The following is a 15935-nucleotide window of genomic DNA, read 5'->3' as shown; positions in this document are numbered from 1 at the left end:
GAAAAAACTTGTAATTATAAGAAAATATTTGAGATAAATGTGCATTATGTCTGAAAAATTTGTTCGTGGTCAGGGCTAGATTTTAAGGAATATTTTAACCTGCCCAACGGACAGGTGTAATCGAAAATTTGCCTGTCCTCTGTTTTGCCCAAATAAAAAAAAATTCAAAGTCGCTGAAAAAGTGAGAAAAAAGGATTTTTGCTATATTTTGCACCTATTTTTATCACACACTTAACATTCTTATTTAATCATCATTTTCAGACGAGTTACTGTCTGAGTCACTGCACGAATTACTTGGCTGATTCTGTCTTGAACATCTTCGATAAGGAGGCCGACAGGTTCGACGTTTTCTCTGAACATTATGATACCAGAGATTTATTGCTGGTGCTGGATCAAACTCACTTTCAGAAGGTGACTGTATTTGAACACGCATGAGGGCAGACAGTGTATCATCATTTAGACAGTTTCGCCAGTCTGTCTTTATAGACTTTATGAGCGAGAACCCTCGCTCACAATCTGCAGTGTGAGCTGGCAGGGATAGCACAAGATCGATGAGAGAGAGTACATTTTCATACTCAGTGTGGTATTTGAGATTGATATCACTCCAATTTGCTTTGGTTACTGGATTATAAAGCTGGTAAACTGTGGTCTTTAGACTTGTCCATTCCAACTCAATCATTTCACACTTTACTCCATTATTCACAAGGGAGGGAGAAAAAAAGTGTATCAACCTAACGATGCAAGTGTCACCAAACTCTGGCTGAATGCTTGTAGGCCACGTTTTAAAACTACTCAAATTTGTAGCAGTCAGTAATTCACAGAGTCCAGTTTTCTTATCTCCAAGGCGAGATTCTAAATTTTCAACAATTGCATTTATTTTAACAGTTGTTTTCTTGGGTGTCTGCAAAGGAGCTCCTTTCAACTGCTTAGCTTCATCTTCAATTAATTTGTTGCATGCACGGAGATGAAAGCCATCTTTGTCACAGAGCTTCTGCAACATGGTGATAGTATCACACAGTGACTTTTGTGTTTCTGCTACAGTCAAATTAGGATTTGCAAAAGTTGTGAAAAGAACTCAAAATGGAGGTTACATCGCAAAAGAAGTGAATATACTGAAAAAATTCCAAATTGTTCAGTGCATCTTCAATAAATTTGCATGAACCAGCAGTTGATGCATTACACGTTGATTCCTGGCATAAATTTTCTGCAGTGAGGATAAGTGCAGGAACAATCTTGAGCACATTTGTCAAGGCTCGTTTGGTGTGAGAAACCCAACGAGTGGCTCCAACTCTGGTAGGTACGCAGAACTTGATTCTCAGAGTTTCACAATATTTTTTCAAGATCGCTCGGTGCACTGGACTGTGGTGGAAGAATGCATATAATTTCTTCAAGAAATTTTCCACTTTGAGATTCAATGGTGTTTCAGAAAGTGCAGCCTTCAATGTGAGTTCAAGACAGTGTGCTAGACAATGTATAGCAACCAAATTGGGCTGAATTGATTGGTACTAACTCCACTATGCAATCCTCGCATCACTGCTGCACCATCACTTGCAAAGCCTACCAAATGCAGCTTAAAACAAAAACTGATCCAGATGATTTTGAATGCGTTTCGCAGACTTTGCAAAACATTTGTTTTGTTTCTGTGTCGTAACGAAGCCAAAGAAACTCGGAACACCAAGACGTTAAAAAGGTACGGGACCAGGTGATTTTGTCATATTTAACATTATATTCTGACTTGTCCTCGTCCGTTTTTCTTTTCTTTTCTGGTGGTTTTGAAGCACCAGTAATGAATTTTCACATTGTAACGCAGTTAATTAAATACTTAAACAATCGCAGTGACAAGATAAACTGTAAAAGATTACAGTGTCCTCTGTAAACAAGTAATGTTTATTTTTGATGCAACAGTTGACAGGCGAATTTTCAAGCAGTCACAGTCACTGCGGCCACTGTCAGCTGCATCTGGAGTACGCCGTGAAATGTTAACCACGCGAAAACGCTTTTCTGTTAACAAACTATGTTAACGTAGAGCAAGGAATTAATAAAGTCGCGATTTATAAAGACAATAAATTTAAAAAATTATATTTTGAAAGTATACAATGGTAAATTACGTAATTGTTGGCTGCACTGCAACGAAATTAATATTAAAACATGGCAACAAAAACAAACATCATCGGTGTGAGACGTTTTGCATCTCTAGCATACGAATACGACTACCTATGTTACGTGACTCATGACGTGAACGTAAGATTTTAAGAATTATGATTCAGAAGATTTCAGCACGGTTTGTACGTAACCTACTTTTTTTCCCCGCGGTATACCATAGCCAGAGTCGTCCGTCACAAAAGAGCAGCCATTATTGTTTATTTATAGATATTGTCAAAGACGTTTTATTTGCGGCCGCGGTCGCATAAATGTTATTAATCACCTCTGCTGCATTAGTGCGTGCGAATAACCTCGGCGTCACAAGTTGCACCTCTCCACCGTACAGTTGCCTTTTTTATTTTTCCTGCCCGGACGAGATTTTGCCTGTCCCGGGCAGGCGGACAGGCGCTAAAATCGAGCCCTGTTCGTGGTACACGGGAAAATGTATCAACATTGACAAAAGTTGTGCGCTATATCCAATAAATTAATACATAACCTCACATCATTTCGCCGGGACTGAGACGGAAATTCACAATAAACGGGAATTCATTAAAGGCGTGTTCACTATAAACGGGTTCTACTGTATATCACAGATCTGCTGTTCAATTTGCACATTTTATATTGTACAACAAACACAAGGACTTTAATTCAAATTTGATCATTGCATGAGATATGCCATTGCTTCACCACACCTTTCATACAAATGAATCTTCATTATTTCAACTGTGAATACCGGCACAGACCTGCAGCCTGAGAGCGGCCAGGCGTTCCAGCAGCAGCTGCTGGCGACGCAGCTCGGGGCTGGGAGGCCGGGCAGGGCGCGGCTGGGAGCTGAGCGGGGTGGGCTGTGAGCCCCTCCCCTCCCCCCGCCGCCGCTCGCGCTCCTCCTCCCAGATGCCAGCCAGCCCAGGGTTCCCGTCCACTCCTCCTGCAACCGCACACAGTACTGATGGATCAGGTCGATTCTAGGTCAGATGTCCTGGCTGCATGTGGAAAAACCATCTTGCTTCAGTGTAAACAATAAAATAAAAAAAAATAATTAAGTTATAAATTTCATAACAGATTTTATATTTAAATTGAAGAATCAGAGATTTCAATCATCAAAGCTCAATACTGAACTTTAAAATCAATTTGAATACTAGACAATATAAAATAAAATAAAAAAACAAGACAATATGCAGCAAAGTTTAAACAACAATTTAGTGGGCCAAACTCAAATATAGGGGAAACTCATATCTTTTCTTCTTTTATCAGGTATATTTTTCACTGTTCCTTAACCCTTTAATGAGCATGCTCGTACATATACGTTTTTAGCTTTGTTTTGAAGAGCATGCCCGTCTATGTACGTTTCTGTAGTCCACACCTAGTGCCATCTATGTAATGTCAAAGGAAACGATTGTGTAGTTATTACAGCCGGCACAGCGCTAGTAATAACAATGTACTGTGATGCTATCTTGCGTCATGTATATGAACTTCAATATCCTGTGTTGTTCCTAGGCTACGATGAGATCGATCTATTTCAAAGTTGTATTTATTTCAATTAATATTACATAGGTTGCGGTAGTTGTCTGAAAAATCATTGTAAATGTTTTCCCGCTAAAATAGTCTTTCTTGACAGTGAAAACAATCACAAAGTTGTACTTTTGTAGTTATTTGCGATTCGACTAGACATGGCTTCAGCTCGGAAAAGAATAATACTTTCCGAACAAGAACTTCAGGAAATTATTACCAATTGCAATTGGGAATCGGCAGATAGTGACCAAAGTGATATAAGTGATAAAAATTCAGTTACTAGTGATACAAGTTTTGCAAATTTGGTAACTAGCGAACCAGATAATTCCGCCTTGGAAAATGACACAGCAATTCAGGTAAGTGACAAAAATATTTTTGACTGGAAAAATGATTCGGATTTTTTTACGAATGTACTAGACTTTGACAACAGTAAATGTGGTATTACAGATGATGTAGTATTCTTGGAAAATCCCACAGAATCAGAAGTTTTCAGACACTTTTTTGATGCTGATTTAGCGGAACACATTGCCTACGAAACTGACAAGTACTACTCGTACGTAATGCAAAATAACAATGTGAAAGGTCATTCTAAATTGAATAGTTACACAAAACCTTCTGTAGCTGATATATATAGCTTTTTAGCAGTTTCTCTGTTGACGCCTCATATTGCTAAAAAATAAGCTCAAAGATTATTGGTCAACAGAACCACTTCTGTCCACTCCGATTTTTGGGAAAATATTTTCACAAAACCGGTTTTTACTCATCCTCCGACTTCTGCACTTCTCAGAAAGCCTAAACCAGCCCAATGGTGACCGACTTTACAAGAAAAGTTCTATTGTTGAGTCTGTAAAGGTAAAGTTCAAATATTCTTTCGTGCCTTACAAAAATATTTGTGTCGACGAAGGTATTATGGTATGGAAAGGCCGACTGTGCTTCAAACAGTACATCCCCACAAAGCGGCATAGATTTGGCATAAAACTGTTTGTTTTGTGCGATTGTGAAAAAAAGATACATTCTTGATTTTCTGATTTACACTGGAACTACTACCAATTTTGATGAAAATTGTAGTTTAGGTATTTCGGGATCAGTTGTCACGACTCTCCTAGCTCCGTTTTTGGGTAAGGGGCTTCTTTATTTACTGACAAATGGTACTCTAGCCCACAACTGTTTCAGTTTTTGTTAGAAAACAAAACCGGTGCTTGCGGTACTGTACGAGAGAGAAGAAAGTGTATGCTGAAATTCCCACAGAAAGTTGTGAAAGGGGATTGTATTGTGCGCCATACTGCAACAATGCTTGCGGAAAAGTGGCATGATCCGCGCAATGTGTGCATGTTGTCAACCATCAACAGCCACGAAATGCTAGAGACACACAAAAAATACCACAAAACTGGGGAAATGATCAAGAAACCAGCGTCTGTCCTGCTGTACGACAAGAACATGGGTAGAGGTGTATGAAATTCGCAATTGCGATAAATCCTAAATAGATGCGAAATTTTTCAATTACCGCGATTATTTGCGAAACTTCAACATTTATTAAATAATTTCAAAACATGCAACTGAAATCCCCAAAAACCGCGAACTCCATTTTAAAATTCACTCTGTCATTACTAGGTAATACCTATGTGTGTGGGTTTTTCCTTTTTAAACAAAGTACAAACCTAAAGGTAAAATTTCTGGTTGTGCAGAATTATATTTTTATTTTTAATTACGTCTTCGCTGAATATTGAAACCGTAGACCTATTCCACATCTTTGTACATCCGTGTGTAAACGAGATGAAATATCCCTGTTATTACGGTGCAAGCACAATTCACAACAATCATAAACTCTTCAAAACCTTATTTTTGTAATGTTTAAATCACAAAAAAATGCATTTTCTGTTAACTTAAGTACAGCGAAACCCCTTATTTACGTTACCGTTAATGTTTTCCAGTTATTTGCACTATATTTTTCAGGTCCCGTTTAGTTCCCATTTAGTCCATAACAATACTTTCACGCAAATTACGTCTCAAAAATCGAATCCATCCCGCTATTTACGTCACGTAACAACCATAAACAACCAGAAAATACAGTGGGTACTTTAAGAGTAGATAAGATTAGATAGTAGGCCTAAAAACATCGTGAAAAAGTAACGTTTATAGTCGGCAATGAACATTTTAAATCGCAAAATATACACATTTTATAACATAAAAAGTTGCTTTTATTTCTAAACATGTAATAATTTAAGCCTAGGCGTGTAAAAGTCCGAGTAATTATAGCAGGAGACAATCTAAAAAGCACGAGGGAAAAACGTTAACTCACGAATGTATAAACGTGGCTGATTGTTAAGTTCTGATACTGTATTTATGTCACAACTTAGCCGAAATACTGGTACGAGACAAACTTCACAAGATAAAATGAGCGGAGTCTTGGTAACTGTGTTATACATATTTTATAATTTGGGAAGTATTGTACAGTTGACGCATATTTTTTTAACTAACAATTTATTTCTGGGGATCGTAAATAATTAATTATTGGTATCAAGACATCAAGATGAACATAAACTTGAACATGTCACAGCAGCGAGAAAACTGGTGCGTATACCAATAAACTGGTAATAGAACTGGACAAAACTGGTACACGGGAGGTGGAGCTTATATTTTTTTCCGCTAAGCTCGCATCTATTGGCTGGCTGCTGATGGAAGGTCACGAGTCTGGGCGGAGCGTTGAGTGAGTTATACTGCGCATGCGCAAATCAGAGAACAGAGAGAGCCAGTCAGCGCCTACGCCGCACCGTAACAACTGATTGAGTACAATGACCTTTCTCCGCGCACGACGCGCTATTGACGGTAAATTTCCATCAATTTGCGGGCCTTTTTTTAAATTTTTTTACTGTGGAGCAATGTGTATGTGTAATGTAGCCCATATTTGTTCTGAACGCTGAACGTTTCAGCAGCTACAACCTTGTCCTTACTGAGGACAAGATTGACGGAAAATAATCTGGAGACATGTGTAATGTTAAAATTTAATGATTGAAACTGTAGACTTGTCATAACTTATAAGTTATAAGCTAAGATAAGTAGTGCTGTAGGCATTAAAAACTTTATTAAGTAGTCATTGTACATATGCTTTAATTATTTACAACAAAATCAACAAAAATAAATGCAAGTAAACAACTTTTTTAAATGCTACAAAGTGCTAAAAATCACAAAATGGAAAATGCTATAAAATGCTAAAAATCACATAATAGATGCTATAAATTAAATTTTTAAATGCTCTTTTCATACACCTTTAAACATGGGCATTGTCGACCGCACTGATATGCAAATAAGCTTCTTGGATAGTACACGAAAGTCTGTAAAGTGGTACAAAAAACTTTTTTTTTTTTTTCACATTTTAGACATGATTGTGTACAACTCCTGTATTTTGTACAACCTGAAAACAGGGAAGAAAATGAGACTCTTATATTTCAGAATACACCTCATTAGGCAACTCTTTGAAGATATTGTCACTACAAGAACGCCTCCCAGAGGTGGTCGCCCATCTGCTGTAATCCCATGACTCATTGAGACTTACAGGCAGGCATTTTCCTGAGCCTGTCCCCTCCACAGCTATTAATAAGATGCCACAGAGACAGTGCTTTGTATGCAAGCACACAGTAAAGCGACAGACAAAGAGGAAAGACATACGTTGGTTTTGTAGTGCTTGCAATGTTGGATTATGTATATTTCCGTGCTTCCGCGATTATCACACTGTTAAAAATTTCTGAACAGAAATCATTCCATGTTTATAATGGGTTATCCATCTTATTATGTTTTAGTGTTTCATTTATACAGTTACGAAATGCAAAACAATTGAAAAGGAATGTTTCTAAATGGAAAATTGTTATAAATATTTTATAGTTATCAAATTGTGTGCATTTCGTGTTTACTACATGATATAAAAAAAAGTTTGAATACTAAATAAAAAAAATTGTTTGTGTTTCTTAGAAAACATTGGAAAGCATGAAACTGAATAAGTCATTAGTTTATTTGTTTGTGTGCAAAGTTAGCCATAAAAAATTGTAATTTCTTGGTTAACTGATTTTTTGCACATTGACACTTATTGAAAACTATACAAAACTGCACTGTAAACAAATAATGCTTTAATGCAATGATGAAATAATTTTTTCACATGGAACAATCTTTTAGAAATTAAAAGTATAGTGTATATTTGAATTTTTTTTGTACCTGAATCAACAAATAGGTAGGGCCTGGAAAATTTCGGTGTTTTCAATATGCAAAAAGCGGTACTTTCAAATTAGAAAAGCGGTGGTTTAAAGTCGGTATTTTCGTTATGCAATGGAAATTTTACCGGTATTTTAAATGTTGACTAAATTGTGCAGTTATTGAATATAATAGTTTACATATTTAATAAACAATCCATGTATACTAGGAATAGGCTAATATGCATAATAACAGCCAATTAAATCCAAAACAGTTACACAAAACAGACACGTTGCTATAGATGTTTGCAACTACAATTTTTTTTTTTTTTTGCTGCCAATGCCACATGCTTAGCCGACTTTAGGTGTTTGTCAATGAAATCTTTTCTATCCCATGAAACTTTACAGTTGCAAAATTTGCACATCACTGTGCTATTGTCAGTACAATAAAACCCATGTTTCTGATACTGATATGCTCGTATTTAATGGAGTGGAGGAACACGGGGTTGCCACTTGAACAAACCCCAGCGCACAAATGAGAAGAAACTTAGTGTGAACTATACCCCAGATCAATTTTGAGCATCAAAACCATACACGAACACGGCTTATGTAAAAATAAGGTAATTATGCTGAAACACAAGACTTGGGTTAAAGGATACTTTAACCTTGTGTGGATCAAGTAGAAAACATTCGGCTATAAACGAAAGAAATAAGAACAATGCTATCCTGAAATGCTGTGACATGTTTTTGGATTAGATAATCACAGCGACAGACCGACAGGATGCGCACCCGCCCTTGCCGTCAGCGATGTTTATTTTGACAGCTCAAGCAATTATCTTTTCCACGTCCCTTCGCAGCGTAAAAAAAAAGAGAGAAAAAAAAACACGCTGACAGTTTCTCACGCAGAAGGTTGAAATAAGGGAGGGAATGTGTTGAAATGTTAGCTGTTAAAAAAAAAGCGGTGGGGGGGGGGGGGGTTGTTTTTACATGGTTTGTGGCTCTGGGAGGGATGAGCCTTGAAGAATTAGCAGGGGATGGGAGAGGTAAGCGTCGCATCACGTCACGTATGACGTCAAGCCGCCGGGCGGGTAAGATAACATGACAGCTGAGACGGCTTTTCGTGCGATAGTGGAGGCGCCGAGCTCGTCTAGACACTGCCGTGTGGCCAGTCTAGAGGGGTGGTATCTATTTTTAGACGTCTTTTGTATGCCTGGCTGCTTACAGTACAGCTCTCGCCAAGATAAACGTGAACGCATAGAGCCCAACAAAGTGTAACAGACTTGTTTTTCAGCAGATTTTACTCAAATTTTCGACTTTCTCTGCTTAAATTTTTCATGTTTTCTCAAAAAACGGTCATATAAACGGAATGGACGCATCAGAGGGGGCTCGCATCGGCGGGATTCTACTGTAATGGTACTTTTCGGGGATATATTCGCAGTGTAATATAGAAATGTGGTTTTCGCGAATGTACTTACTTTTCGCGTTTTCATGCGAAATTCGCGCAAATTTTCGCAAAATTCGCGATCGCGAAAAATTCCAGGCCCTACAAATAGGCGATCCTAAAGCGAAAAAAGAATATTTTTATTTTCATAATATTAATTTTAAAAGGTTAATAAAATAAACAATTTTTAATTTATTAAATTAATAAAATTTTTTCAAGAAAAACCTTGCTCTGAGGGGTATTTACATTTGCAGCAAATATCTGCTCACCAAAGGGTTAAAGGACTTTTTGTAAAGGTTTGAAATCACTACAAATTACATGTTAGGTACATTTAATTTTCTGAATTAGCATGAGTATATGTGAATGATATATTAATACAACTAGATGTCAAAAATCTATTTACAGATTTACATAAAAATTTGCTTGATTTATTTTTGTTTTCATTTTAAACTTTACTAGGTTCTTACTATTGGACATCCATTAGTTTTTTTTTTTTTTTATCGTGGCAGTATAATTACTGAAAAATAACACACTTCAGGGTTTCCATTGAAATTTGATCAATAGAATTCCTGACTATACCAAACCAATTCAGAAAAACAATCCATTTCTAGTTTTAAGATAGATTGAAACAAAAAAGTAATAAATAGAAAAAGAAAGAAACCTTAAAAATAAAATGTTTGGACAATCTCCGGATGCATGGTTTGCTTTACATTAACATGTTTATTGCAACAATACACAACTGCAGAAAAATGCAAAATAATAATTTATATAATGGTAAGTTTGGGTTTCAATAAGTCAGTAGCACAGTTTTGGAAATTTTAGTCATTTTTCTCATCCACACAAATTTACTTTCAACATAGGTGATTTGATAACAGTACACAGATTTTCTGATTAAAACTATACATATTTTAAAGTAGTGTTGGGCCGATTCCTAAAATATACCGATTCCGATTCCATTTTCGATTTCTAAACTAAAGATTCGATTCTTCGAATCGATTCCGATTCCTTACCGTTTTTTAACGATGAAGTTCAATAGAATAAAGTACTCAGAAAAAAGGATATTTGTGTTTTCCAAAATGTAACTGCCTTAATTTTTTTTTCCTGTGCACATTAACATTATGTACAACTTACATAATTTTAAAAAGAATGTTCATTACTCTAAGTTACTGTACCCTAAATTTCTAGCACATATTTGGTAAATTCTAACACATCATTACTATTAAATAATAATGTAAAAGTTAAAAAGGAAACAATTTTAATTCTTTAATGTACTTTGACATAGAAAAAAGACATGCATTTCTATGAATTTACATGTAGGCTAATTTCAAATAGTTTAATTATCAAACCGTTTGCAATCCACTCGTCTCAATTGCTACAATGAAACACTTCTGAATATGTATCACAATTGAGACTTCAACTATATGTTTATAAATTTCCAATGTTTGAATCCCAAGTACATTAAAACATTACCAACAGTTCTGATTGAAAAAAAAAAATTTCAAAGAGAAAACTGACTATTCAATAGTCAAAATTTATAGTCTTGAGATTTTTGTTAAGAAAAACTAGTTTCTTAACTTTCTCAGGATCCAACCTATTACGTTTCTTGTCGCATATCAGCCCTGCTGTACCGAACAAGCGTTCAGAATGAACAGTTGCAGGTGGAATGGCTAGATAGCATTTTGCCAACTTTTTTAGCCTAAAAAAACTTGCTTTTTCCCAATAAGCTGGCACATCACACACACTTGATAGAAGAGGTTCATTCAGATAAGTATTCAGTTCATCTTCTGCACTTAAACATTCTTGGCGAACACTGGTTGCATTTGCTAATAGTTTAGAATACATGTTCCACATTGCATGCCTCTGACGGGGGTTGGTGCTGGTGCTGGTGCTGGTGCTGCTGCTGCTGCTGCTGGTGTTGGTTGAAACTGCTGTGTTTGAGTTATTATTTTCTACTTGGAATGAAGCAAATTTTGTGGTTTCAATAGTTTCCATCTGTGATACAATGTATTCCTTCGCAGATGTGATAGCATCATTTGAAACAAAAACTTTAGTCTTGAAACGTGGGTCCAAAATTGTCGCAGTTGCATAGCAATGCTCAAATTCACTTTTACCTAACCTCCGTTCGAGAGATGTTAGTAAGTCAGCTTTCAGACTTTTAAAAGCATCATTTTCTTTCAGTGCAGCCACAATACTGTTAATAATAGGAATGGTCTCTCCAATATTAACATTTTGGTAGCTGACTGCTAGTGTTGGATTCTCAAATAGGGAGAGCACTTCAGTGACTGCTTCAATGAGGGTCCACTGACTAGGGTTGAGATAAATTCCATTGGTTCGGTCCAAGCAAGGAGTGACGAGGGCTAGTGGTTTACGCTGCTCCAGCACTCTGTTCAACATGTGGAGGGTGCTATTCCACCTTGTCGGTTCATCTTGAATCATACGCTTTTGTGCCATGTTGAGTGTATCTTGAGCTGTTTTTAGTTGTTTGGTGGCTTTTACTGAGTGCTTAAAATGTCCCACAAGTCCCCGGCAAATAACTATCACATTATTCACTTCCTTCTGGTTAAACAGACTATCCTTTATAACAAGCTGCAATGTATGGGCAATGCATGGCACATCATTGTAACCTGCCTTTATCATGGCTGCACAAAAATTGCGAGCATTGTCACGAACCACAAAACTCATCTTTTATGAAAGACCCCATTTACTCACTGTGTCTGTAAAAAATTCTGCTAAGTTTTCGGCTGTATGGACCTCATATGAAAATGGAATTACTTCCAAACAAACATGCTGCATTTTGTAGGTGTCATCCAGAAAATGTGCAGTAATGCTCAGGTAGTCATCATTTGCAGTAGATGACCACATATCTGTAGTAATACTGAAAGATTCTACAGGCTGCAAAATGTCCATTACTTTCAATTTAACCTTCTCATACATCTCAGGAATAACTTCTTTAGAGAGAGACTTTCTTGTGGGTAACTTATACCTAGGCTCGGCTACAGCCATCAAACGAACAAAACCTTGGTTTTCAACCACAGAAAATGGTTGGTTATCCAAACAAATCATCTCAGCAAGTGCTTTGTTTAGTACAGAAGAACCTCATTTTTACGTACCCGCGATATACGAATTCCCGCGAGTAAAGTATTTTTTTACATGCACTGTCAATTTCCCTATACTAATAATGCATTCTTTTCCCGCCTTGTGCAAAAGCATTTCCCACTGTTTACGTAGAATTAGTGCTGTATTTCGTGGCAAACCATCGGAAAATTTAGAGAAAACAATAAATTCTCAAAATGAATAGCGTGATGTTTAATTAATAAGCGTTACTGCATGAGTGTATGGTCACCATAGCTTCGTTCGCCATTGTAAACAACTTACTTTTTTTTTTGTGCCACGTGCTATTGTACACCATACGGCCATGAACCAAACGTATGGTGACATAAACATCAAAATTAATAAGTACTTTTCTTAGCGTTCCCCTTTAATCTTAAATGTATTATGCATGAAAATAAAGGTAAAAACTCGTATTTTAAATACACAAAAGAGCGGATTACTGTTCCATTATTAAAATACGTTTCAAGCAATGTACGAGATTCCTATAAATATGGCGTCTTCGTGCATATTCAGCGATGTTCATTTTAACACATTAGAAACATTCTGAAAAGTCAAATGGCTGCAATGAATATCCAAACAATGCAATGGCAATTTAACTTCTATTCCTCAACGTAAACAATTATATTGATGGTGGTAGCTATTGTTTATAGTATTATTTCTCAAAAAATCTGAAATTAATAAAACTTTAACACCTAATTAAATACAAAGTTCAAAAATCAATTGTGTTACAAAATTTCAGCACCAAGTGGCTATATCATCTCTTACACAAGAACAGCAAATTTCATGTTTAACTTGCGGAAATAATGAAGAACGGCGATATTGGATATATTTATAATTTTAATTATGTGATATAGTGAAGTTGTTAATATATAAAAAAGTAACCGTCTCTAACATATTATTTAGTGTGGTATATATTTTCTTATTGTTTCCCATATAGTGAGATGATAAAAAAAATTTGAACATTTCCCTCACTTTGCGTTTTCCCGGTTTTTACATAATTTTTTCCTGGTCCCATGAAATACATATGTAAAAATGAGGTTCTACTGTACTTCAGCTCTCGGATGATTTTGAGTGAATGGTCTTTTGTTTTCAATGAACTGGCGCAAAGTTACCTGAGTTTTATCAGGTGCACTAACAAACTTACGTTTGAGCGATTCAGTTGGCCCACCTGTCGACACTGATGATGATAGGGGATTAGGCTTCTCTTCAACAGTTTTGGTTTTGAAATCTTGCAATTCCATACCGTGAAATGTTCTGACATGTTTGTGCAAATTTGAAGTAGATTTGCTTGACCCTCCTCTCGAAATCAATTTCCCACAAAAATTACACTTAGCTATAACATCATCACTATCATTTACACTAAAAAAAATCCAAACATAACTTGTTTTTTCCATTATAGTCACACAAAATTAGTTGTGTATTATTTTGCAAGTCTAAACTAAGTTATATAGAATCTAAAAATTCTGGACCAATAACGTTACAAATACTGTTTGGTTTTTTCCATCATCACTTTTAAGTTAGTTAAAACCTTGTACAGTTAGGTTAGGAACTGTATTTTAAAACTTAATTAAATACTAATCCCAAATTACGTATGTTTAAAATTATGAATACACGTCCACTCATTACAACCTCGCATTTACACATTTCATGGTACCGGGAAAAAAATGAGGGAAAACGTAAAAACAAAGTAGTGTAAACATTTTTTCTATTATCTCACAAGTATGTAAACAATACGAAGCACATATACACCAGACTAAATAACATTTCAGAAATACGTTTTTATATATTAAGTAGAATTTATTCATCTCACAAAGTGAAAACAATAAATATACCAAATAGTCACAAGTTGAAAATCAAATTTCCGGTTTTTGTGTAAGAGACAAGCACGTTTAAGCATCTCAAAATGTCCGTGGGAATTTCTTACACAAATATATATATATATTTTTTTACTCTGTGTATATTCGCGTGTTAACGTTTAATTAACTTCAGATTTTTACCGTAAATAATTCTATTAAACAACCCCACTGCTTTAAAAACGATTGTTTACATTCATCAAGGTAAAAAGTTACATTTCTGTTGCAAGTTGCAATGTTTGGAAACTCAGTGCTACCAACGGACGAACCAAAATATTTGTAATGTGAAACGAACGTCGCAAACATGGCGACGTCATTTTTACAAGAATTTTTTACGTTGCTTTACAACGTACTTCGTGCATAATACATCAAATATTAAAGGGGAAATATATAAAACTAAACTGAATCTTCGCATTCATAATCAAAGATTTTCTTCATGGCCGTATTGTTAAGGTGGCACGTAGCACAAAAATAAAGATTTTTTTTTTACAATCTACAATGGTAAACAAAGCTGCCGTGACGAAAGAAAACATCAAGAACTTTTTATTTGGTAAATCTGTTAAAATAAACTTCATGAAAACTTCCCGTATTAAATAATCAATAGATTTTACTACGTTGGGTTGAAAATTTATTTTTCAAGCTTACAGAAACAATGAAAGAATCGGCCATGGTCGATTCCAAAACCATTGTATTCTGAATCCTTCGATCCTAGTGGAATCGATGAAACCAACCAATTCCGGAATCGGAATCGACCCATCACTATTTAAAAGTGAACATAGTGCTTTTCGTCAGCATTTTACAAATTCCTTACTAATTGTGACTTTTCATCACTACAGAAACCCTGCACTACATGGCTGAGTGCACGATAAAACCTTTAAACACAAAAAAAAAAAATTTAATTCGAGAAGCACGACCATTAGAATAAAAATGTTATTTTCTTCTTTCCTTCAATTAAATTTTTTATTAATAAATTTAGCTTCATAATAAATTTTCATTGTCACAAAAATGACGCAGAACTCTAGTAAGAAAAGCAGTGAGCGTGGATCCAGAGAATTGTGAGACGTGATTGAGAATTTAGCAATCCTACCATGAAGCGTCCGGGGGTTGAGGATGTCAGAGGCCAGAGCATCCACCTCAACCTTGCAGCTGCTCATCCTGTGGATGTTCTCCGGCAAGGGTAGCAACCCCTCTTGCAGTGCCTCCTGGGAGCCTGCGACACACCGTCCATCACTTAATGAACCATTCATTAATAGTCTACACATTTTAGTTTCTTGCTTCTAGTTATAATTGAATTGGAAGTGTTATTTTTTCGTGTTAAAAACATGCCCTCCCCTTAAACCACCCATTTTCCCCCCCTTAGAGGATTAATTTCATAAAATGGTTTTCAATTGTGTTTGGTAGTTATTGTCTGTTTCTTATTGGTACCCAATATCTTTCTTTCCAAGATATAATTAAACATCTTAAAACCATGTTTACCCCTTTTTCACCCCTTCAAGGGCGACATTCTTGTATTTGATATAGCCTAGTTAAGTTAGCTGAAGAACTTTCTAACAAAAAAGTTTCATCAAAATCTGTCAAATTGTTTTTGCATGATGCTTGAACGAACAAACTGAAATGCACACGTCTGTTTAAATTTTACAATAATAATACAAAGATTTTTGATAGATGACAAAAAAAGTATTTTACTGCATAAAA

The 15935-nt window shown here is 35.8% G+C and overlaps 1 protein-coding gene across 2 annotated transcripts in view; it reads right to left on the bottom strand.

Moving 5' to 3' along the window:
* LOC134542336 (uncharacterized) overlaps nucleotides 1-15935 on the bottom strand; it is a 178061-nt gene that overhangs the window by 136361 nt on the left and 25765 nt on the right. For both annotated transcript variants that reach the window (XM_063386486.1, XM_063386487.1), the window contains 2 exons: nucleotides 15328-15450; nucleotides 2886-3070 (listed from right to left, as the gene is read on the bottom strand). In XM_063386486.1, coding sequence (XP_063242556.1) covers nucleotides 2886-3070; nucleotides 15328-15450 — 308 coding nt within the window. The remainder of the gene's footprint in view (nucleotides 1-2885; nucleotides 3071-15327; nucleotides 15451-15935) is intronic.

This window comes from Bacillus rossius (genome assembly GCF_032445375.1).
Source record: "Bacillus rossius redtenbacheri isolate Brsri chromosome 4 unlocalized genomic scaffold, Brsri_v3 Brsri_v3_scf4_2, whole genome shotgun sequence".
NCBI lineage: Eukaryota > Metazoa > Arthropoda > Insecta > Phasmatodea > Bacillidae > Bacillus > Bacillus rossius.
Note: the sequence above shows the minus strand (reverse complement) of the source record. Positions and strands in the feature narration are given on the sequence as shown.